This window comes from Myotis lucifugus, unplaced genomic scaffold (genome assembly GCF_000147115.1).
Source record: "Myotis lucifugus unplaced genomic scaffold, Myoluc2.0 scaffold_0, whole genome shotgun sequence".
Classification (NCBI taxonomy): Eukaryota; Metazoa; Chordata; class Mammalia; order Chiroptera; family Vespertilionidae; genus Myotis; species Myotis lucifugus.
Window position 1 is genome coordinate 16,925,194 of NW_005871048.1, and position 25,806 is coordinate 16,950,999.

General features: G+C 39.5%; 1 protein-coding gene across 1 annotated transcript in view; it reads left to right on the forward strand.

The window, feature by feature from the left end:
- The window catches only part of FBXL17 (F-box and leucine rich repeat protein 17), a 445,268-nt gene extending 434,565 nt beyond the window's left edge, over positions 1-10,703 (forward strand). The window contains exon 9 of the mRNA XM_006081173.2: positions 7,867-10,703. Coding sequence (XP_006081235.1) covers positions 7,867-8,007 — 141 coding nt within the window. The 3' untranslated portion in view covers positions 8,008-10,703. The remainder of the gene's footprint in view (positions 1-7,866) is intronic.
- The last annotated feature ends 15,103 nt before the right edge of the window (positions 10,704-25,806 follow it).

Consider the following 25,806-nt stretch of genomic DNA (forward strand, 5'->3'; position numbering starts at 1 on the left):
GCAGGCCAAGTGGGATCCATTGTCGTTTATATTCCCACAGAGCAGCCACGTTGAAGAGATTTAAGAGAACTTTGAAATGAATTTGTGTGAACACAACAATCATTTTTCTTAATTGTAGCTGGAAAGTGAATGTCAGTGAAGCTGTGTGCCCCTGTGTGAAGCACTAATTCTGTCTGAGCCGCTGTTCATCTGTAATCAGGGCATGAAGGCATAGATGCCTGGGAAAGAGTAGATGCTCACTGAATGTTTTTTCCATTCCCTCCACCTCCATTCTTACTGGAATGTGGACATACTTTAATTTTGCCTTATTAGTCATTTGGATGAAAAATGAACCAATTATTTCAAGTATTTCACCCAAATAAACCATGCTGCAGAGAAGAGACGTCTGATTTCCCACTGACGGCATGGGAGCTGGTTTGGAGTTTTCCTCTTGGGACGGTACCAGCCTGTCCCAGTACCGTCTACCGGCTCCCTGCGACAAGAGTCACACCACTGTCACAATGAAAACCATCATCAAAAAGCCCCTCAGATTTCCAGTTGCCCCCAGGCATGTGGAGTTGCTGAAGCCCAACAAATCAATGGGTGGAGATAGCATTGTTTTGAGACAGGAGACCTGTCCACAGTCCCCTGTGTTACCAGATAACTGTGACATCATCTGTGGGGCCCCCCTGGGCCTGCCACCCTGAGCAGACTGCTGATGCTCCAAACTAAAGTGTTCAGTCTTCTGAACCATGTGGGTTTTTGCAAAGTTTTGGAAACCAAGTCCTGTCCAGGGCCCATTAACATGTTTCTCAGTGTTCTCCGCCCAGTGTAGTGTGTCACTGATCTCCAGCAAGGAAGGCTGCCCTCAACTAACCTGAGGTGTAGCCCAGCTGTTCCCGGAGTACTGCCCGACAGCCACGTGACCTAGCAAAAACTGCCGAGTCACCATCATGAGTTTCTCCTGTGCGAAACTATTGGAAACCCAGGGGAGGTGTATCTGGAAAGAGGCTCCCCTGTGATGTCAGATGGAAAGGGGAGTAGCACAAAGAATCACCTTGGGTGTGAACTTCAAAGGATTAAAGGAGTTTGGAGCTGCCATAGGATTAAAGGAGTTTGGAGCTGCCGTATGTCCAAACGTTAGAGACTGCTGCACTGTGGCGGGAACAGTCTGGGAACAAGGTGAGCCTATCCTCACAGTTTCTGATGAAGTATTATTTGGTGCCTCTTTAGTTACTCAATAAGCATTCTTTAATCAACTATCATATTAATTTAGCCAACTAATATTTATTGAGTACTTACTATGTGCAGAGCATTCTGTAGGTGCTAGGGATTTGGCCGTGACAGAAACAGCCCAAACTCCTGTCTCGAGAGGTTATATTCTAATGGGCAAGAACATGCCAGGCAGTGTGAGTAAGACTGAAAACAAAGGGATGACTACAGTACTCCTTGTTATCAAGGAAGTTATAGCCCAGGAATAACGCAGTACATTTTATTGTTGTTGGTATTTTAAATAGTGTTCAGTTTTTGCAGGGAACTTTTCTCCATCTAAAAAAATAGTGATTTTAAGTGCTTTGCAGGCATACCTCGGAAATACTGTGGGTTCAGTGCCAGACCACTGTAATAAAGAGAGTAGTACAATAAAGCAAGTCATAATCTTTTTGCTGGTGGAGGGTCTTGCCTTCAATTTGTTTAAAAAAAAAAGCAACATTTTGAAGCGCAATACAGCAAAGCATAGTAAAACGAGGTATGCCTGAATTATATCCCGAAGTGTGATTTTAACATACTCACATGTGTCAAATAGTTGTCCCCTCACAATAAGCATGTCCTATTTCACAACATGAGTCAAAGAGGAAACACGAGTCACTTAATATAAATGGACTAGGGGCTCAGTGCATGAATTTGTGCACCTTGAAAGGAACTGTGGGCCACGAGGCTGTGGTGGGCACAGGAGCAGGTCTCAGCCCATCCTCCGTGCCCCCGCCTGCCCCCTCCCGCCACGGCTCCTGGTCCCCTCTCTGCTGGCAGCCCTGCTCCTGCCGCTGCTGCTCCCACGTGCTCACGCTGACGGCGCTGGCCTCACTCGCACCCGCTGATGGCATAGAGCGATTGGAGCCGGCGCCAGCAGTGGTTGCAAGCAGGGCCGGCGCCGTCAGCAGGTGTGAGTGCTGGCTGCTGGCCCTGATCGCCAATCAGGACTTGGGGGAGGTGGAGAATCCCTGAGGGGTGAATGGGGCCAGCAGCCGCCAATTGCACCCACTGATGGTGCCAAGCGATCAGAGTCGGCACCAGGAGCCAAAAGTGGGTGTTTGCGGGGTTGGTGCCGGCAGCAGGTGCAAGTTCCAGGTGGGACCATGATGCATAGGAGCAAAGAATTTTCAGTAACCACCAGAGACTCGCCCCGATGACAGCGAAGCGACTGGTGCCCCGCCTTGGTCTGGAGCCCCTGCTCACTTGGTCCACCATCCCGCCACGGCCAACACCCACCATGTTCCGCACTCTGCCGCCTCCTGCCGACGCCCACCATGTTCCGTGTGCACGCCGCCTGGTGGTCGGCACACATCATAGCGACCAGTTGTTTGGTTGTTCGGTGGTTCTGTTATTCCGCCGTTCAGTCTATTTGCATATTAGGGTGTTATATATAGAGATTCTTCAGCAAATTTTATCAGAAATTCTATTTTTTGAGCAATAGGTATCATTGGGGAAATAATTCAGGCCAAGGCTAACCCTTATCTGGAGCTTTGTGGAGAAAGTCTTCATAAGGAGGTGAGGACACAGTGCGATGGTCTAGATAAATTGGTTAAACTGAGTCCTGGAGACTCTGGCAGTGCTCCCCTCAGCCTCCTATAGCAGCAGCAATAGAATGAAACCGTGGTGTGATTTACCTTAATTAGCACAGCAATTTGCCTCACATTTTCCAAAAGTGCTAATAGCTGTTAACTCAAAAAAGATTAAAATACCAGACAAATTGCTAGTACCTTAAAAAGAGTTATAATAATTTTGAAAACGTAAATTATGGTTATGCAGTCTTTGGAGAGAACTGTAAAATCCAATATTTCTTATATTTGAAGAAAAACCCTGTGGCACATGTTTTTTCCCCCCTTTAATCACAGTAATTTCTTCAAATGACACCACTACGTATTTCTTTAGGAAGATACACTGCATTTTTCAAATTGCATGTGTAATATAGGTGGTACCATTGATAGTTTTCAGCAAGAAGAAAAGACATTGAATACTGAAAACCAGGGATCATGGGGAAATTTTTAAAAATTTATTTTTATGGTCTTTTTCTATATTACATGTATTTTATGAGTTGGAACAGAGAACAGTTCTTTTCATCCTAGCTAATGGAGCTGTGCATGACAAAAATGCCTGCAAACTTTGTATGTAGGCGTAATGATTTAAAACAATGTGGACCCTCCTGGTGTCTTACACTGAACTCCTTCTCTAAGGCACCGAAATGCTGAGAGAGTCTATACAAAGAGGTGAGCATAATTTGTACTTCTGAGTAGATGAAAGTAACTTTAGTGTAAAGCTTGCCACACTGTAACGCCAGGAGACACTGTAAGTAAAAGATGGAACTTTCCCTAGTGGGGCCACATGTATTTCCCTGAATAACTTCTACTCGATAAAGCTCTAAAATGGAATATTTGTGTTTCCCCCACTGCTTTGTTTTCTAGAATTTACAGAGTGCAGTTAGCAAAAAGATTGCTTAGAAGACTCATTTATCCACAGAGGAACTACAGTACCGTTTTTTCATGCAGCGTACAAAGCCAAAGCCCTGTCTGTTCTTGCCCATAACCTATGAAAGCCAGAGAATTAACAGTCTCAACTATAAGTGTATCTTCCTTTGTACAAGAAAAATAGGTAAATTGAATTTTGCTAAACAAAAGGATTTATAAAATACATTGAGAGAGCTGACAAAATAGGTTAACCCTACCATGAAAGTCTTTACTAAAGTGAACAATGATTCTCTAATTTATATACTCCATAAATCCATATTTTCATGTATCAAGTTTGCTTAAGGTGAATTGTATCTCCCTGCAAAGCAGTTATCACATGGAGATATTTTCTATTTTTAAAAATTGGACCTTCAAAACAAATTGCCTGTCAACCTAGGTATAAAACTTGTTACAGGCCCTTCTGTAGTGTAGAAAGGATGTACCATAGAAAACAGTCCCATCTTTATGGTGGGTTTAAACGTGTCCCCTTCTCCATCTTTTTTTTTAATCTCTTTTCAGTTAGTCGTTCCTTGAATGCTAAGTGGCTTGGCACATGTTTAGTTCCTTTGCGATGTGATACATATTTTCTGAGTACCCTCTCTGACCAAGTGACATCAGCTCTCCCTACCTAGATCTGCACCCTTCTGGTTTATTTATGGCAGGAGGGGACAAGGTGACCTAACAGTAGCATGGGGAACATCAGGTAAAGAAAACAGAGGATTTCCAGAGAATGTGTTATTGAGGAAAATTTTGTAGTCTCTTCAAAAGAACCTTAATATAAAATTGATCTTTTTTGTATATGAAGTATATTTTATTTTATTAAAATATATCTTTATTGATTTCAGTGAGGAAGGGAGAGGGAGAGAGAGAGATAGAAACATCAATGATGAGAGATAATCATTGATTGGCTGCCTCCTGCATATCCCCCACTGGGGATCAAGCCAGCAACCCATGCGTGTGCCCTTGACCGGAATCGAACCTGGGACCCTTCAGTCCGCAGGCTGATGCTCTATCCACTGAGCCAAACCAGCTAGGTCTATGAAATATATTTTAAAGGTTACTTCTTGCCCTATGATTATATTATTTTGAACATTATAACTAATGTTATAAAAATTTATTTCTGAAATATCTCAGAAGTGGAGCAATATTGAGCATTATTGTAGAGAATTGGTCATCCTAACATGTTGACAGTTAACTCATGCACTCCATAATCATTTCTGCTGTAATAAAAAGAGCTACCATTTGGGGTCCTTTTTTAAAAAAAAATGTTTACTTCTTGATTTGAGAGAGAGTGAGAGAGAGAAATACTGATATGTTGTTCCACCCATTCATGCATTCCTTGGTTGAGTCTTGTATACGCCCTGACCAGGGATCAAACCTACAACCTTGGCATCTTGGCATATTGGGACAATGTGCTAGCCAACTGAGCTACCTGGCCAGGGTCTGGCGGCCTTTTTTTAAGTCAGTCACAGTGTTAGGCATATTATTACAGCTAATCATTTATAACAGTCCTATGATATAAGTCCTTTTATCCTGTTTTTACAGTTGAGGAAATCAAATCTTAAAGAAGTAAAGTGAAACCAGGATTCAAACCTGTTTCTAGTTGACTCTAAAGTCCATGGTGTGAACGCAGTTGCCATGTTCCTACTTTACATGTGCACAGCTGGAGAACCTCAGTCAAAGGCAGAGGCTTTAGTTCAGGCGAAAGAGATGGGCAAGTAAGGGGATGATGGCCATGCAGTGTGAGAGGGCTTAAATCAGGGACAAAGATCACAGGGTGCCAGCTGTGGGTGTACAGAGCAGGGGTGCCTAACCCAACCTCATGGGCAGATAGGCCTGCTGCGGAAAGGCTTCCTGAAGGAGGGAATTCTTGAGCTGAATATGAGTTCCTGAGGAAATTGCTGGGCTTTGTGGTTATGATTACATTAATCTCTAGCTTGCCCTAGCTCTTGGATTTCTAATTTTTATTTCTAGTTGTTATTGTTATACTAGAGGCCCGATGCATGAAATTCATGCAAGAGGCTTGGCCCTTACAGCACTGTCTTCATCCAGAAGGTCGTCCGGAAGGATGTCTGGAAGGTCATTTGGCTGTCTGGTCTAATTAGCATATTATGCTTTTATTATTATAGATCATTCATTCACTAGTAATTAGGCCTGGCTCATAGATTTAAAAAAAAATGATATGGCTCTTATGGATCCTACATTGGAGAAATAGACATTAAACAAAGCAATTATAAACTAACTTTGTAATATAGGTGCTATACAGGAGAGGTTGGCAATATTGGAAGAGTGAAAAACCTGGAAGCCTTACTTCATTTGGGGAGGGGAGCAGGGAGAGGGCAGTGACCAGAGTTACCTGGGAAAATGACATTACAGCTAAGAACTCAAGAATGAGTAGGGAAAGATGAAGGGGAATGTAGTCAGTAATATTGCAATAACCTTGCTCGGTAACAAATGGTGACTAGACTTGTGATTACATAATAAAGTATATAAATCTTGAGTCACTGTGCTACCCACCTGAGACTACAAAATAGTTTAACAAATTTAAAAAAAAAAAAGAATGAGTAGGAAGTATGCATGAGAAGGTGGTTTTAAGGGGAAGTGTATTAAACAGTATTCCAGGTAAAGAAAACAACATGTGCAAAGTCCCTGAGGCCAGACAGAACTTGGAAGCTTGATAACCTGAAATTCAGTCAGGTGAGTGGCTAGTATAAAAAACAGGCTAGAGAGATGGGGCTGTATGACACATGGCCTTCTAAATGTACTATTAGAAGCTGCCTCAACACAGGCAAGACTTAGAACATAAATTTAAATTTTAAAAAATTATATTGCTTAAAAATCCTCTTAAGACCATCAGTTCATATTCTCAACTCCATATATCAATTCTTCCTTTTTATTCAAAATTATTTTCTTCTTATTTTTGAAAACAAAATGTTATACATCATCTCTATATCACAATAAGAATTAACTTCATGTCTTATTTGAATTTAGAATAAAAATTGATTTCTATACAAGCAAATTTTGAATAGATAAATATTCTGACAAAGATTAACTATCATCACTGCAATGCTGAAAAATCAACTCTCAGATTTGTATATAAAAACATGATATATATATCACAGTTTTCCAAGTCACCCAGAAAATACCCTATGGTTTCAGAATAGTGCAGACGACTGAACATCGTGGTCATCGTACTTGTAAGCAGGATGGAAAGGCACACAGCAAGGCTTTCGTGTTACCTTAGGGCTTTCCTGGTGGTCCTGCTCTTTCCCCGTGGTGGGCAGGTAAGGAAAGGGAGCAGAGAAATGTGTACAAGCCCCGTCCTGTAGACCCGCTTACTTAGTCTAAATGAACTATTGACGTATTTGAAAATACCCAAGTGTTTGGTAAAGATTTTAAATAAAGCTCCCTAAAAGTTGTGGTTCTCAGGTTAATCATTTATTTATCTAAAGGATGAAGGAAGCTGTCTACTCCTGTGATATGAACTGCAATCAGCTTAAAAATAATTGACAAATTAATCCCTTCACAGCACAGCAATTGTACAGGTGTTAGTTTTAATTAGGCCTGTCTGATTGCCTTGTCTAATCAAGAATCAAGGTGGTATCTTTGATGGTTAAGGTCTAGTGGGGCCATCCCTGACCTGCCAGCCATGTATGTTTTAATTATTGATTCCTCCCATCTCAGCCCTTTCCGCAGAGGGACTTGAAGTCTGCAATATCTTAACATTTAAAGGGAAGAAAAATAAACATTTTCCCCAGCATTTCTATCTACAATCTTGTCCTAAAAAGCTTGGCAGGTTGATGACAAAGTCAAATGCACATTCGCACGCTCACTTACTGCAGCCTCACCTTCTAATCTAAGCACTAGATTTTCAATGGACGCATTTAGGATCCCGGCAAGTCGCAGTGATTTATGCTTCTAGAAAACAGATTTGATGTCTTAATATCTTATGTCTTTTTAAAAGTCTGTAAGGGCGAATGTGGTATTTAGCAAACCGGGGCGGTCAGACCAAAAGGGCCATGTGTCCTCTCACTGAGCACTTGCCCACACCGCGGAGAGGGACTGCGGGGCGGGTTCCTGGTGCCACTATAAGCACCCGGTGCATGCGGGCAGCTGGTGGTTTCAGCGGTCCAGGTGTGTGACAGCGACTCTTGTCTGGTTTCAGGTCAATGAGGTGACGGTGGAGCAGCTGGTGCAGCAGTACCCCCACATCACCTTCAGCACCGTCCTCCAGGACTGCAAGAGGACCCTGGAGAGAGCCTATCAGATGGGCTGGACCCCCAACATGTCCGCGGCCTCCTCCTAACGCTCCTGCCCACGCTCAGGTCCACGCGGCCGCTCGGCGGGGCAGGGAGGGGTGTAGATTTGGGGCGGGTGATCTCTTGGAAAGGTTTTAACTGTCACATGTCTGTGTGTGTACCCAAGTGTGTATATTTGTGTTTCGTTCGCATACTGCCTAGCATAAGCGCAATTGCTGTTTAGTCCCAGGTGAGCTGGTTGTTTTTCTTAAAAGTTAAAGATTTTAAACGCCATAAACCTTTTAATTTTTAAGTTCAAAGGCTTATTTCTCTTTTTTTTAAAAAGTGTTTTTACTGTGGAATAAAAAGAATTGAATATAGTATTTTGAACTTCTAATTCCTACCACTTGGTGATGCCCTAAAATGAAGGCAACTGCGTTCTTTCCTAGTGAGACAGACTAGCGCACTGCTGCTATGACAACCAGAACACACGTGATGTTGCAGTAGTCAGAAGCCTGGAAACCAGCTTCTCTCACTCCCACATCCATGCGCACACACACCAGGGCAGTTTCTTTCTGTGTCATTTCTGACATAGGGGCCTCCCTCCGGGCCACTGGGAGAGCATGCTGCCCACTGTGGCTCTGCTAACTCAGTGTCTCCGTGGGTGGCCAACTTGCTATCTGGTAGGTGACTTAGGGACTAGAGAGGATAAAGCCTTTTGTGAAATTTGTATCTGGAGGTAACAGTCCCCTGGCCAGCTCACAAAAGTTAATTATTCATCAGTCTACAAATGCGTTCTGTTGAGTACTAAATATTTCAGTTGAGTTTTACATTAGCATTGTGTTAGTTTTTACTTCATGGATAGTAACTGGTCTTGGATGTATTTTAATGGTATTTGGAGCTAATCTTCACATTATTCACATTAAAGTCATCAATGTAATTAATAGTGTGAAGTTATTTTTTAAAAATCTACAGATCATTTAATTATTTTTGTTAATTTGGGTAATTATGAAATTATATTTCTGAGATTTGGGGGTAGTCACATTAATAGAATATTAATGAGTGATATAAATAGACAATCTTTTTTTGTTTTGCTTTGGGCTTTAGAGCAGGTTTTTGGTTATATGCATGTTATTTTTAAATAGTTCTTATGCTACTGCAAAAATCTATTGCTGTTTAATGTATGCGTTAAGAAAAATTATAAAGTCTTTTCTTTAAGATTCTGTTTACACTTGTCAGAAATAAACATTTCTTTGTTTAAAGATCGACACCTTTCAGTTAAGAAAAGATCTATGTAAATGAATGTTTTGATTTCACACATATTTACAGTTAATCCATGTAGAGACTCAGGCTCAAATAACCTTTCCTCTGTCTAGATTTATAATCAAGACAGCAGGGAGCCTTTTTATGCTAAAGAGTGATTATCTTTCCCAGTAGAGCTAGATACAAAACCCTGGCTTGTGAGTTTGCTATTTATTCTTCCCCAGTATGGACTAGCTGTTTTGGTTTTTTTTTTTTTTGGTCTTTAACAGGTATACTAAAGTTTGCGTTTAACTTTCTGTAAGTCCCAATATTGCTAAAATGAGACTATCTGTAAGAAACAAAAAATAGCTTTACATTCAAATGTCATTCACTTATTTATAATGACTCCCAAAAATGCAAACAACTGCTTTTTTTGATTATGTCAACATGTTTTTGATATGGCTTTTTATTTTTATTTTTTGCTTTTAATCCAAATCAGTTAGGAAAATCTAGTCAGTACCCACCAAGGGTGTTTTTTCTGTCACTAAATGGATTATTAATTTAATTTTAAGGGAATAAAGTTTGTGTAAGAAAAAAAAAGCTGTTTACTATTAATAAACTGTAATTCTTCTTACACATCAAACTGTATTGTTTTCATTTCCCCTCCACTGAAAAAATATCTTAAATCATAATATTTTAACTGGTTTTTAATCCAAAACTAATTTATAAGACAGTATGAATAGTAATAGTAGCTTGAGTGAATAAGCAAAAGTTTAATTTTTATATATGTCACACTATATTTTAAATAGTTGAAAAAAAAGACTAAAGAAGGGAGAGCCATCCTTGATACAGATGGTGCCATTTCAATTCAAAATTGTAATAATTTTGGAGTGTTACAGTTTGTTGTCAAATGGTTTCAGAAGTGTACAATTGATTTTTTTAATGTTGCAATGTTTGATCTAAAGTGCAGCACTATAACATGCTTCAGCTTGGGTTGGGGGGTGGGGGGGCTTGCACTCTTATTCTTTAAGATGTTGACTAATCCAGAAAGCCTGATGCCACATAACCTGGAAAACCGCTTTGGTATATTTGTAGAAATCTCTAGAAATGTCCTATCCAGCCTCAAAGCATTAATCTCAAAAAAACAAAAAAAAAAAAACCAACCAGAAAATGCATTACCTCGAGTGATCCTGTGGTGGTTGTTGAATGTGTTCTCATTAGATGCTTTGAATTGAGGCTTAAAATGATTTTTCTGGGCAATATAGAATTTTTTTGTTTTGTTTTTTGCTTAGAATGTCATAAATGTATGTGAACACGTTTAATGCAGGGCTTTTTATCCTCTCCAAAATGTCAACAGTATTTTCAGAATAAAGGCTATGAAATATATTGCTGTAGTGGAAATTCTGGTCCTTTGTCTTTAATGTCTTTTTGAGTGGATAAAGGAAATTTACTCGGTTTGTAGTATCTATATTTCTGTGAATCTTTTGACCTTGCAATGGGTTGCAATAAAAGAGAAACAAAACCACTGTGTCTTTTGTTTTCTTTTAGAGACAATCAGTGGTCTCCCTGATGCTGGTCGAGTGTGAGGCAGGCAGTGGCCCATGCCCTGTGTGTTTCACTAGGACTTTATGTAGGTTTGAGTAACCGGGAATAATAAACAAGACCCGGTTTAGGAGGTTCTAGTTTGGCTAGTGATTACTGAGATAAGATTAAAACTGAAGGGTTTAAACAAGTGGTTTGTTTACAATCCCATTCCCTAAAAACTCATTCATTCACTTGGCCATTAATATACTCATTTACTTTTTTTAAAAGTAAACGAATACATTTATTGAGTAAAAAACATATGCAAGGCACTGGGTATTTAAAGATCCCATCCTCAGGTTGCTCATAGCCTAGCAAGGAGAAAGTCTTGAAAATCAGCAATAGCAATGGAGTAGAGCAGGTATAATAATGGGCACAATTAAAGGGAGCACAAGCAGGACAGAGCTGCAGCTTTGGGAAGGAAGAGCTTCACAGAAGAGGAGCTGGGTTTTTTTGTTTGTTTGTTTTTAATATGTATTTTATTGATTTCAGAGAGGAAGGGAGAGAGAGATAGAAACATCAATGATGAGAGAATCATTGATTGGCTGCCTCCTGCATGCCACACACTGGGGGATCAAGCCCGCAACCCGGGCTTATGTCCTGACCGGAATCGAACCGTGACCTCCTGGTTTATAGGTCAGTGCTCAACTACCGAGCCACCCCAGCTGGGTGAGGAGCAGCCTTTTAAAAAAATTAATTTATTGAGATAAGATTGGTTAATAACATTATATAAGTTTCATGTGTACAGTTCTATAATGCATCATCAGTATATTGCATTGTGTGGTCACTATTCAAAATCTAGTCTCTTTCTATCGCCCTCTTCATCCTCCCCCCACTCCCTTTTCCTCTGGTAACCACCATACTGTTATGTGTCTATCAGTTTGTTTGTTTGTTGCTTTCTGTTTTATATCCTATGTATCATGGTTTTGTCCTTTTCTGTCTGACTTATTTCACTTTAGCATGATGCTCTCAAGATCCATACATGTTAACATAAATGGCAACATTTTGACATTTTAAATGGCTGAGTAGTATTCCATTGCATATATGTACCACATCTTCTTTATCCAGTCAATCTGTTGAAGGACACTTAGGTTGTGTTCATGTCATGGCTGTTGTGAATAATGTGCAATGAATATAGGATACATATATCTTTGCAAATAAATGTTTTTGAGTTTTTTGGGGTAGATAATCAGAAGAGGGATTGCTGGGTCATATGGTATCTCTATTCTTAATTCATTGAGGAACCTCCATACTGTTTCCATAGTGGCTATACCAGTTTACATTCCCACCAGCAGTGAATGAAGATTCCCTTTTCTCCACAACCTCTCCAACACTTGTTATTTCTTGTCTTACTGATAATAGCCATTCTAACAGATGTGAAATGTCATCTCATTGTGGTTTTGATTTGCATCTCTTATAGCTAGTGAGGTTGAGCATCTTTTTATATGTCGGTTGGCCATCTGTATGTCTTCTTGGGAGAAGTGTCTCTTCAGATCCTCTGCCCATTTTTTAATTGGATTGTTTATTTGCTGTTGTTGAGTTGTATGAGTTCTTTATATACTTTGGATATTAACTTCTTATTGGAGGTATTATTTGCATATATCTTCCCCTATTTGGTTGCTTGCCTTTTGTTTTGTTGATAGTTTCTTTTGCTGTGCAGAAGCTTTTTAGTTTGATATAGTCCCATTCATTTGTTCTTGTTTTTATTGCTCTTGCCTTCAGGATCAAGTTCACAAAAACACCTCTAAGCCCAAGGTTCATATACTTCATAGCTATGTTTTCTTCTATGTATTTTATTGTTTCAGTTCTTATATAAAAGTCTTTAATCCATTTCGAGTTAATTTTTGTGTGCAATGTCAAATAGCAATCTAGTTTCATTCTTTTGCATGTGGCTTTCCAATTTTCCCAGCACCATTTATTGAAGAGGCTTTCCTTTCTCTATTGTATGTTTTTGGCTTGTTTGTCAAAAATTAGTTGCCCATATATGTATGAGTTTATTTCTGGGCTTTCAATTCTGTTCCATTGGTCTGTGTGTCTCTTTTTTTCTGCCAATACTTACTGTTTTGATTATTATAGCTTTGTAGTATACTTTGAAGTCAGGGAATGTGATACTTCTGGCTTTTTTCTCTTTTTTCTCAGGATTGCTTTGGCTATTCAGGGCCTTTTATGGTTCCATACAAATTTGAGGATTTAGGTTTCATTTCTTTGAAAAATGTCATTGGGATTCTGGTGGAGATTACATTAAATCTATAAATTGCTTTAGGTAACACAGCCATTTTAACTATATTGACTTTTCTAATACAAGAACATGGAATATCATTTTATTTTGTGTGTGTGTGTGTCCTCAATTTCTTTCAGCAATATCTTGTAGTTTTTAGTGTATAGGTTTTTCACTTACTCTGTTAAGTTTATTCCTAGGTATTTTATCTTTTTTTGTGGCAATTACAAATGGAATTGTTCATTTTTTTCTGATATTTCATTGGTAATATGTAGGAATGCAACAGATTTTTGTACATTGATTTTGTATCCTGCAACTTTACTGTATTTGTTCTTTGTTTCTAATAGTCTTTTGATGGAGTCTTCAGGTTTTTCTTATATAGAATCATGTCATCTGTAAATAGTGACAGTTTTACTTCTTCATTCCCAATTTGGGTGGGCAGGCAGTAGGCTGGGATTGCAGGATCACAAGGAAGACTTCAACTGAACCTGTAGGTTCTATTTCATGAATTGAAGGGTGGCATTACCAGTATTTGTTTTATTAATATGCTATATTTTGTATCAAATATTGTATTACATTTTAAAAGAAAAATGTTTTATACTTTGAACTGATTATCAAGAATTGCTAAACCTAAATGCAAGGTTCCCAACCCATTGGTAGTGGAGGTTAGCTCTGTGTGAAGCCGAGTTTATACACTGCCACACCTAAGTACATGGTAGCAGTCAGAGAACACACTAGTCTCTCCTTCCCCTCCCCTGTGCTGGGAGCATCACGTTCATAACTTCCTGGTTTCTATCTGACCATCATTGGAATTCTAAACCCAACAGCTGTCCATGTGGTACTGAGACAGCTGTGAGCATTCTTGTGGTATAACTGTCATGTCATTAACACAGGAATCAAAGGACCACTACACTGTTTTGTAAAGCGGTGGGGGGCCCCTTTCATTATCACTTCGTTTTCAATTATACACATAAGTCTGGGATCAAAAGTTTTGAATAATACAAGACACTCCCCTGTTAATGTGATCATCTATAGTTAAAATGAATAGAAAATTAGGGTCGAGCCTGTCTATTTCATTATTTGAATAAACCACAATTTATTTACTCATTCTACCATTGGTGGATATTAGGTTCTTTCCTATTTAGGGCATTATGCTTATTAAAATCAATTTTAATTTCTTGAGATATTTAGTAGATACAAATGCAGTAATATAGCTTCCTCAGTTCTTGAAATGCAACCAAGCCCAGGAAGTAAACTTCAAAATCTCTAAGAAATACCCCTAATTTAATTAGCATTTCCTATGATTCAGCTTGGCTAATAAAACTATGTATTCGTGCCATCAGCCCAAGAAAAGAGAAACATCCGAGAACAAGCATTTATTTCGGCTTTTTTATTCACCTTATAAACATGGATGGTTGTTTCTTGTACTTTTCCCACGGTTTTGCATCACTTGAGAGATCTGGAGATGAAAGGCATCAATGTGGAGTGGTCTGAGGATAGATATATGGCTAGACCAGGTGGATGAGCACCCACTGAGCCACTTTCTCTAGCCTGAAATATTCCGATAGTGTCTACATGTATGTGTCTACATTCAAGTGCCCATATGTACCACCGAACCTTAAATATGCTTATGGAAAGCCATCTACTCCGTTTCTCTTCTTTCTTATAGGCACTCTCAGTATTACATCATTTAGATGACTGGATTTGCTCAACTGTATTCTATGCCATTGAAGGCTACTGTCCCCGCTTCTTCCTAGCTCTACTTCATTCTTATAGTTAACCGAAGAGACTAAGAAAATTAGTGTAGTTTGGCTTTGCCTGGTTTTGACCTTTTATGACCTTTGTATGTAATGTTTTGTCACTTTTTTTTTTACGTGATAGTGTTTGTAGGATCCATCCATTTTGTTGTGTGTAACTCCACTTTATGCAGTTTCATTGCTACATAAAATTCTGTTGTGTGGACATAACACTGTTTATCCACTCTGCTATTGAAAGCATTTGCTTTGTTTCCAATTTGGGTCAATTACAAATCCTGCTGCCCAAATATTCTTGTACATGTGTCATTGCACACGACAAGAGCACATGTCCAGGGTACATACCTAAGAGAGGACATGCTAGTATTCACATATTTTCAGTTATTAGGTGATGCCACATTCCAGAGGGGTTGAACTGATTCACATTTCCACCAGCAGAGTATGAAGGTCCTTACTGATCCATCACCTGTTTGCTTTTGATTGCCATGTAGTGGCATTGTATCATGGTTTTTGTCTACATTCTCCAAAATAAAATAGAAAAGTACCATTTCATATGTTTATTGGCCACTTAGGAAATAATGGTTTTAAAGAGCTTTAAGCTAACAATTGTCCTTTCATTTCAGAGAAAAGAAAGAAGATAGACAGGAAAGGGTAGAGAGGATCGCCACAGTTGCCCCGTGGATTACAGCATTGGTGTGAAAGCTTAGCAGAGGGCAAGGGATGCGAGGAACCCTTTAAGTAAGAGGTTTATAGATTTAAAAAACAAAGCTTTCTTCTCCTTCCTGTGACTTTGTTACATTTTGATGTATGGAAGGAGGCCAGTAGCTTGGATTTAAATGAGATAGGATCTGATCAGTGCCTAAATGTGAGATTTTATGGTTATTGTGATGATATAATTAAAGTAAATATCATATAAATGGATAAAATAAAGGGAAAAAGAGATTTGCCACTCTTCTGCTATAAAAAAAAAGTTAAATGCTTTGGAAATTCAGATGAAAGGAGTCACAAAAAAATCTTTTTTTTTTTCAAATAAGTTGTAGGGCACACAAAACTTAGAATGTGACAAAATGATAAAAACCAAGAAGGACTTTGCATTTAGATTGCTTCAGAGATGAATTTAATTTCTTACTCCTTTTTAAAGACATTGAAATGAGAAATCGTAGATGTTATGTTATGGAGATGGTTTATATGAACGCAAATCAAAGAAAAAAGGCTTTGGCTGTACATCAGAATATTAGCAAATGAATATACATATAATACATGCATTTTATGTTAAAAATAAAAGAAGTACAGATATTTTAAAAATAATTTTAGTAAACTTTAGATGAAGTAGTTGACTAGCTATCCTGACTGTGCTGATAAGAAGGCGTTCACTGTACTCACTTAGAACCAGACACCCAACTGATGGGAAATCGTGTTTTGAAAAGCAACGGTTTTTTCAATTGAGGTATAATTTACCTAAAATAAAATACAGTTAAATACCATTTTCTGTATTTTGACAAATGTGTAGACTTTTGTAACAAACAACCCAAACAAGCTATACAATAGACATAGCACAGGATATAGAATGTGTGTGTGTATGTTTATAGAAATACAGATACGTGTGTGTGTGTGTGTGTGTGTATACACCACCCAGAAATTTCCCCAATCCCCTTATCCCACCATAGACAACCACTGTGCTGATTTCTATTACACTCTTTTTGACTGTTTTGAAAATATACAGTATTTATTCTTTGTGTTTAATGTCTTTCTCTCACTTGATTGTTTTTGAGATTCATCTATGCCATTGTGTATTAATCATTGCTGAGTAGTATTCCGTGGTATGAGTATACCACAGTTATCCATTTTCCTGTTAATAAACATTTGAGTTGTTACCATTTTTACTGGAATAATAAATGACACAGCTATAAATATTTTCGTACAAATACTTTTATGGAATATAGTCCTAGGAGTGGAATTTATTAGTCATAAGACATGTGTATAAACATAGACCTTATGAGAAACTGTCAAACTGTTTTTTATATACCAGTTTCAATGAAAAAGAGTCCCAATTATTCCACATTCTCAGCAACATTTGATGTTGTCAGTCTTTTAAAATTAGCCACTTTAAAGGCCCATTAGAACTTTAATTGGAATTTTATTTCAATGTCTAGATAAATTTGAGGATAATTGACATCTTAACAATATTGAGTCTTCTAGTCCATAAACAAGATATATTTCTCTATTGAAGTCTTCTTTAGTTATTCTCAACAATGTTTTATAGCTTTCAGAATAGAGGTCTTATACTGATTTTATTAAATTTATTTCTATATATTGTGTGCACTTCAATCAACTATAAATATAATTAAATATTTTTCATTTTTAAATTGTTTGTTACTAATATTTAGAAGTACAATTTATTTTTATCCAGCGAAGTTGCTAAATTCACTTACTAGTTCTTAACAGTTGTTTTGCAGAGTCCTAGTCACAATAACAAGGATAATGCTCATTTTTTCCCAATCTGCATGTCTCTTACTTCTCCAGTACAGTATTGAATAGACAATGAGAGCTGACATCCTTGTTCCCAATCTTAGAAGGAAAACATTGAATCTTTCATACAATTAAGTATGATCTTAGTTGTAGGATTTGTAAGATCTTAGTTTGTAGCGTCCTTCATAAGATTGAAAAGACTCCTTTTGTTTTTAGTTTGCTGAAGGTTTTATTATATATGCGTATTAAATTTTGTCAAATGTTTTTCTTTTTTTTAATCATCACCCAAGGGTATGTTTTTACTGATTTTAGAAAGAAGAGAGAGGGAGGAAGAGGAAGGGAGGGAGGGAGAGAGAGAGAGAGAGAGAGAGAGAGAGAGAGAGAGAGAGAGAGGGAGAGAGAGAGAAATGTCAATTGGTTGCCTACCATAAGACAAGGAAATTGAACCTGCAACATAGGTATGTGCCCTGGCCAGAAATAGAACCCTTGAACTTTTGGTATATGGGATGACTCTCCAATCAACTGAGCCATACCAGCCAGGGCTCAAATGTTTTTCTTAATCTTTTAATATCTACCCTAGTTACCATTTCTGGTAGTTTTCATTACTTCGTATTTATTACATTTCTCTGATATCTTTCTTCATCCTTTTCAGTATTTCTTGAAATCAATTAACATGATCATATAGATTCTCTCATTTATTTTCTTTTTTATACTATGGCCTCATAATATTTATTTTATTTCCAAAAAAGTTTACATAAAATTGGTATTATTTATTTCTTAAATGTTTTAAGGAAATCCCCTAGTGAAATCATATGGCCTGGAGTTTTTCTATGGGAATGTTTTCTATTTGGGGTTTTTATTTTTTACATTTTTTTTTTGTATCAGAACAACACAAAGGATTCTTAAATTTCATCTGTTATAGAATTTATTGGCATAAAATAGTTCAGAATCCCTGTTATCTTTTTGATGTTTTTAGGATCTATAAAGATACCCCTTGCCCATCCTGTTGTTGGTGATTAGTGTTTTCTCTCTAACCAAGCCTCAAGGTCAGTGGCTAATAATCTAACTGCCTAATGGGAAAAAGTTAAAAATGAATAGAAGATAACAAAAGCCAGAATTCTACAACATCTGCTCTACAATATCCTGTGTGCAATAAAAAATACTAATAGATACAGGAAGAAAAAGGAAAATCTGATTCATACTCAAGAAAATAAATAAGTCAGTTGAAATAGACCTGATATGATCCAGATATTTGTAATTAGCAGTCAAGAACTTTAAAGAAACTCTCATTTGACCCAGTGATCCCACTTCTAGGAATATATCCCAAGAAACCAGAAACACCAATCAGAAAGGATATATGCACCCCTATGTTCATAGCAGCACAATTTATAATAGCTAAGATTTGGAAACAGCCTAAGTGTCCATCAACAGATGAATGGATTAGAAAACTGTGGTACATCTACACAATGGAATACTTTGCTGCTGTAAAAAAGAAGGAATTCTTACCATTTGCAACAGCATGGATGGAACTGGAGAGCATTATGCTAAGTGAAATAAGCCAGTCAATGAAAGAAAAATACCACATGATCTCACTCATTTATGGATAATAAAGACCATTATAAACTGATGTACAAAAATAGATACAGAGGCAGAGCAGCATCGAACAGACTGTCAAACTACAGCAAGAAGGCCAGGGAGGGTTGGTGGTGGTGGGGGGGGGCGGGTAAGAGATCAACCAAAAGACTTGTATGCATGCATATAAGCCTAACCAATGGACACAAGACACTGGGGTGTAGGGGAGGCCGGGGGAAGGTCAAGGGGGGAAATAAAAAGGAGACATATGTACTACCCTTTGTAATATTTTAAGCAATAAAACAAATTTTTTTAAAAAAAGAAACTACTATAAATATGCCCGAGTACTTAAGGAAAAAATGGTCATAATGAGTGAACAGATGGGGAATCTCAGCAAATAATGGAAACTATATTTAAAAAATGGAAATTCTAGAACTGAAAAGTATAATATCTGAAATAGAAAATTCATTGAATATAGGTTTTAAAAGCAAATGTGAGTTGGCAGAAGAGTCATAGAATACTAATATATAGCAGTAGAAATTATCAAATGTGAAAAATGGAGAGGAAAGTAAAAGCTGGGAGGAAAAAGAACAAAGCCTCACTCGCCTATAGTGCAAGCGGCCTAATAATATGCCATTGGAACCCCAGACAAAGAGGAAGAAAAGAACGGGGGAGAAAAACATTTGAAAAAATAATAGCCAAGTCCCTCTAATTTGGAGAGACTTAAACTCCCAACTCTTTCTCACCTGTATGGCAGAGCTGAAGTGTCTTTTTCATCTTTCAGCCTTCGGTTGTTGTTTCATTGGGCTGTTTACAGTTTTCCCACATGTGTGCAGGAGTCAGCCTTGGATTGGTGGAGACTTTATATGCAGATTCTGAATCTCTTTTATTTTCAAGATTTCCTCACTCAATTTTTGATCTCTTGGACTCTTCACTCACCCTCCAAATCTCTAGAGAGCAGCATTCTGCTCAGTTCCTAAACTTCCCTGGTACCTATAGACTGGGGAGTCCCCTCAAGGGAAAGGCCATGTTAAAGTGGATCTTGCCCAATGAGTCTGCTTTCCTTCTTTAAATGGTTGAATTCCTTTAATAACTGCCCGTTTGGGTTATTCCACGGTGACTTCAAAGGGTTGTTTTTTCCCAGTGTTTATTATCCGTGGGAGGGTTAGTCCAATTCAAGGTGTCCTACCACCACCAGAACCATAACTCCTAATGATGTCTTGCTTTAAAAGAGGCCAAACGTAGACACCCCAGAGGAGTGCTTTCAGTGCTGCACAGACAGTTTTGCAGTGACGGAGACAGCTCATAGCCTTCCAATACCCACATTCTCTTTCTTCCTCAGGAATAGAGCCCCAGTTTCATGTAGAGTTACAATGCCCATTTCTCAGTCTCCCTTGCAACAAGGGAGAACTAGCAAGTTCTGGCTAGTGAGATATGAATATAAGTTCTGGGAAGAAATTTGTGGAAGTTTCTTTAAAAGAGAGAGAGAGAGAGCAGAAGAAAAATCCCCCTTCCCCTCTATCTTTCTTCTCATCTTCCAGCATGTGGTGTGGACATAATGGTTGGAATTTCAATGTCTATCTTGAATCATGAATTGACAATAGAAAGATCAAGCAAAAAGAAGAGTGGGTCTCTCATTTCTTCAGAGATCTACCAGATCTGCCTACCACCAGGCTTCTTTTAAGTGAAGGAAATACATTGTTCTAGCCACTGTTAGTAGTAGTTGATGTAAATCCTAACTGGTATGAGTGCAGTGAGGCCCTCATGTCAGTAATGTACCATTATGTACAGGCATACACACTGTTCAGGATTTTTATTGTGGAAGAAAGTAGGTATAGTGAAGAGGCCATTAGCTTGTAAACCAGGAGACCTGAATTCTAGTCCTACCTCTTTCAATGGCAGCTACATATTTTGGTGAAAATGTCCCATTAAATTAAGTAGTCCCTAATTTTCCTTTCCCTGTTCCACTGAAACTCTCCATGATGTACTTCACATTTTTGGTATTTTAAACAGTTATGGAGATTTTATATTTTTTCTTTAATTTGATCACAAGTCTTTAGTTACAAGCAAAATTCTCTTTATCCCTTGGCTTCCAAGAATATATTGTGACCAAAATCAAACAGTCGATGATCTATGCCTCCTGACTTTATGTTTTAAATGGAAAGAATCCATTTTTGCAGGGTACCTCTCGGCTCAGAAATATTTCCCTAATTTTTTTAATAGGCTAGACCCAGTCAGTAGTACAATTCAAACAAATAAAACACATTTTCAACAGTGCTGAGGCTCAGAAGTGCAGCTGAGATGGTGAAATGGTTTTATTTTCTAGATGACTATTTTTCAAACTAGAAATATGTTTTGCATCAGTGATGTGTTAAGGTCAAGTCAAGAAGAGAGACAATGTGTCCCATGTCACCGAGACCAGGATAATGAGAGTGTTCTCTGAGAACTGGCTCAGAGGCTGTTCATTTCACCGGCAAAAGGTTAGAGCAGACAGATTGTTTCTCATCTGATGTCTTAAATTAAACTGCTGACATGGCCTGCCTCAAAGTAAGAAACATACGTGTTTGCCAAACAGATCCTAAAGAAAGTCCCTGTGCGAGAGAGTTGGTTCCTTTCACTGCAGCCTTTGAGGCTTTTCTGTTTGAAAGTGTGCTTAGGAACTGAACCAGGCTTTCAATGGCAATGCTGCTCCTAAAGTGCTCATGAGAGTGGCCTGGTTTGTTCTGAGGCTTGGTGCCTTGTCAAAGTGCTATGGGATAGAAGTTCATAAGTACAATTTAGAAATATCACACATTCAAGATGCACATGAGATCAAAGAGGGATTACTGAAGATAGAAAATTACCTATAAGAGATTCTTTTTAGCGGTTCCCCTCCATCTGGCCCTAACTTGCCCTCCTCTATGACCATCTCCTTCCACCACCAAATCAGAGCTCAAAGAAGACCCAATAGCCAGGTTCATGGTCCCCACACCAGCAACACCAGCATCACAGGTCCTACCAAAGGTATCAAAATCTGTATCTGAATAAAATCTCCAGATGATTCAGAAGTCTTGGTCCATGCATATCAAATAGGACTCATCCTGGTACATCACTCACAAGGATGTACCAGGCACAGTTCTAGGTTTGGAGAATACAGAATAACAGACAAATTCTGCTCTCAATGACCTTGCATTGTAATGGGGGAGGGGGAAAGATCAATAAACTAGCAGACAAGTATTTTGTTTTTGTAATGGTGATGTGTTAGGGCACGGAAAAGGGATGAGGAGTGTTAAGATGGAGTGACGAGATGCCTAGTTATACGTGGTGATCAGGGAAACCTTCACCAAGAGGGTGAAATTTGAACAGAGATGTAAAGCAAACAAACCAGTGGTGAGTGGTCAGAGGACCTGAATTCCAGTCCTGAGTCTCCTCATCACTATGGAGTGCAACATTTTGCAAGCTACTCAAACTTCCTAGCCCTTGGTCTCCTCATCTGCCAGCTAGGAGTGAAAACACATCATGCTTTGGAAGGTCAGGTGTGATGCCTATATGCATGAGTGCTAGTCAGCCAGTCAGCCAGGGTCTAGGCTTCTTGGCTCTTTGCCTCTGACTCAGGGGGACCAAACTGGTGTGATTTGGAGTTGCAAATGGGAGCATCAGAGTTGAGCTTTGTGCAGTCACTCTAAGTCTTTCCTGAGTACCTTACACAGCTGTGGCCTCACTTCCCAGAATGGAGGTGCCCTCACGTGACCTCCCATCACTGGTTTCCTACCTGACATCCTCCCTACACTTCCTCCTTCTCACACTCTCACCTCCATGTCCAGATCTTTAATAGCCTCTCTCCTCTAACATCTCCACGTCACCTTCTCCCAAGGCTGTGGTCCTTCCCCGGATGAGGCCACTCCCACTTTCCTCCGGTGGAGAGTGTTTCTCTCCACTCAGTAGCTCTTGCTGTGTCTACATGTCCTCCTTGCGTCCATTCATTTTGGGTTGTGCAGTGTGTGGCATTTGTCTGCTTTAGGACCCCTGGAGCTACAACATAAGCCCTCTTCTATGAACTTAAACTTGGAATGCTCACTCTATCCTGATTGCTGGGTCAGCAGATGAAGGGACAGTAAAGCTGACCCACCAGTAAAGTCCCCCACTAATGTCACCTTTGATGGAAGAGACCCCTAGGCAAGGACTGTGCTGCAACTTACATTGTGGAGTTTATTCCTCAATAAAAATCAGTTCTTTCTAGTTAATTTGAGAGAATGTCTGTATTTGGTGTTTCTGTAATTTTATTTTGTGTTTCAGTTGAGTCAGTGTTGCTGAATATCTGTAGAATGTGTGATAATTTTTTTGTAAAAAATGCAATAAAAGAAACATTAGCATAGGAAAATATTTTATGTTGTGTAAAACACTTGGCTGAGGAAATGTTTTAATGCATTATATCAACATGCTGCAGACGCTGAGCAGCTAGATTGCAGGAGTGAGCTGTGTCTGGCGCTGAAGGAGACCCAGTCAGCATTGCCAGGATGGGAGGCCTGGATCAGGAAAAGGATTGGGTATCAGAGGTTTCTCTTCAACTGAGTCAGCACATATTCAGCACCTTCACTGCAAAACACTGTTCTAGGCTCCTTGGAAGACATATTGATAAAGGAGCTCCAACCTATCTTCCTGTGGCTTACAAGCTAGAGATGCTCTGGATATAAACATTCACTCATTCGGCCCATCTTCATGGGAGTTAATATCAGCAAACCACCGGGTTGAATGCTGGGTAATGAAGATAAAACAGATGTGGACTCTGTCCTCGGTTCTAGCAGGGCTGAGGAAGCAGATTCACAAGTTGTCAAAAAAATGTGATGAGTGGTAGATTTTGGCATTAATGACTTTATATCATATTTTTAAACAGTTCATAGCCCTATTTGATGGGCTTTTGTTCATAGAATTTTTGTGACTTACAGGGTAGCAAAGGTCATGCTTTCTTTCTATTCATGCTTCCAGTTCTCATTGATATGCCCTTCTCATCCCTTGCACCTCTCTTTTTGTCTGACCTCATGGGCTTCTCCCATAGTAAATGCTCAATAAACATGTGTGCAGTGGATGAACTGGACCTGTTGTGTGCTTGCCGGATATATCCTAGTATCCCAGTCCACTTAACACACATGTGGTCTCCTGACCTTAATCACAACTCAAGCTGCCTCAATGCACAGTGTTAAAAGGGGTTTAATAACAGCATTCTCTCCAGCTAGGAGGACATATGGCCCTATATTTAGACTTCAGTTGAAGTCTCAAGGGTTCTTTGCAGAGGCTGCAAACTTGCACAATCCAGACCACAGACAGCAGGCATGTTCTGTTTCTTTGAAAACATTTGGTTCTAAATGGTTGAGGCATTTACCAGCAACTCCACTCTTGTATTCTCCACCAGCCCCACCCCCTTCTTTTATATTACCTGACTGGAAACTTAACACACTCGAGCTGTCAACCCCCGAGAGCCAGCAATCCCTGACTTCACCCGTCTTGATTCAGGGTCTGAATATTCAGGAGCATGTAGAGCATTATGGCTCCAAGTCTGTATCATTCCTAGACCACGAAATTTAATGCTGCAATAACCTCCATTCCCAGATCATTGCGGGAAAAAGCTGAACACCTTAGTCCACCTCTAAAGGGTTGCTGATCCCCTGACCTACACGAATGCAATAGTCACTGATAAAACATTGGAAGGCCTAGGATATTGGAGCCTTAATATGCTGCAACCGACAGGCTTTAAGAAAGAGTCCTAGGACTTAAAAGCATCAATTTTTTTCATTTTGCATAAAAATAATCTAACATCAGAGTAAAAGAAATAGGAATATCAATTTTTAATAAATACAAGCCACAAAATAAATTTAATAAATTATGAATGAGAAAATTATTGAAAAATTAAATATTAAACATTCCCACATAAAAATGTAGAACATTTATTAATTAGGGAGCATTTTCAGAGTAATACTTGCACTTTAAATTGCTTGTGACTTTTTAAGCACTCAGTGCTGTAGACCTATAGAAAGTGGCCACACTACCTTCGCATGGCTGGTCATACTGAAGGGCAGACACCCTCTGTCCGTTCTCTGCAGGATGGTCAGCGTGGCACACCCTGAGATGATTGGGGAGAGAGTGGGAAATGGGGCCAGTGGTGGGATTTCTAGAACTGGCTTTTATGGAACAAGATAAGACATTTCTCTTTTCCTGTTTGGATTTCCAAATACAAAGCAGAGCGAATTTTGTTTGATTGGACGCTTCTGGCAGAAATCTGAAGAAAGGTCCATCCAGAGATGTCTGATTCTTTTCCAGGAAATTAAAAAAAAAAAATCCCAGCCCAGATGCTTTCAGTCTGGGCCTTGGGCTAGGAAAGGTGGAGAAGAAGAGACAATGGACGAGGATATCTGGAGAGGGACACGCCTTCATGTTTCTCTTCCTCGGATCGTTGCAGTGCTTTTTCTTTTTATTTCCTAATAGACCCACAATTATTCTTTGGTCCTCCCCGCCACCTTCGCTCCTTCTCCAACGGGAAGATAAAGGGCTCAGTGCGCAGCAGGGTAGCCGCGGTGCCCCAGGGGCGGGGCGGTGCGTGTGGCGGTGTGGGCTCTCGGGAGTGCGCGCGGGTAGGAGCCCGCCTCCCGCTGCCGGCTCCTTCAGGGCCAGGCTCACCTGCAGAACCCACTTGACCCGTCCCGCTCTTCGGGGCAGCCTGCCCTGGGCTCCACGGACTCCACGTTCCGGAGACCTCACCAGGTGAGCTAAAGCCTTGTCAGGCCCGCAGCACAGGTCAACTTCTTCCTCGGACCAATTCTGTCTCTTCCCCTTCCATGTCTAGGCATGAACCCCTGACTCATACCTTGCTCCCCAAAGTGTTCAGCGACTGCCTCTGGAAGAGTCACTCTTGCAACACATGGGACTGAGAAGCCTCTGAGAAAGCTGGGGGTGATAAGATGGGGTTTGAAAGCCGCACCCCTCACCACCTGGCTGGTTATTGGTGCCCCGTTTTGTGGCACCAATAGTGAGAATTTTCCAGGTGGTGGTCCAATAGT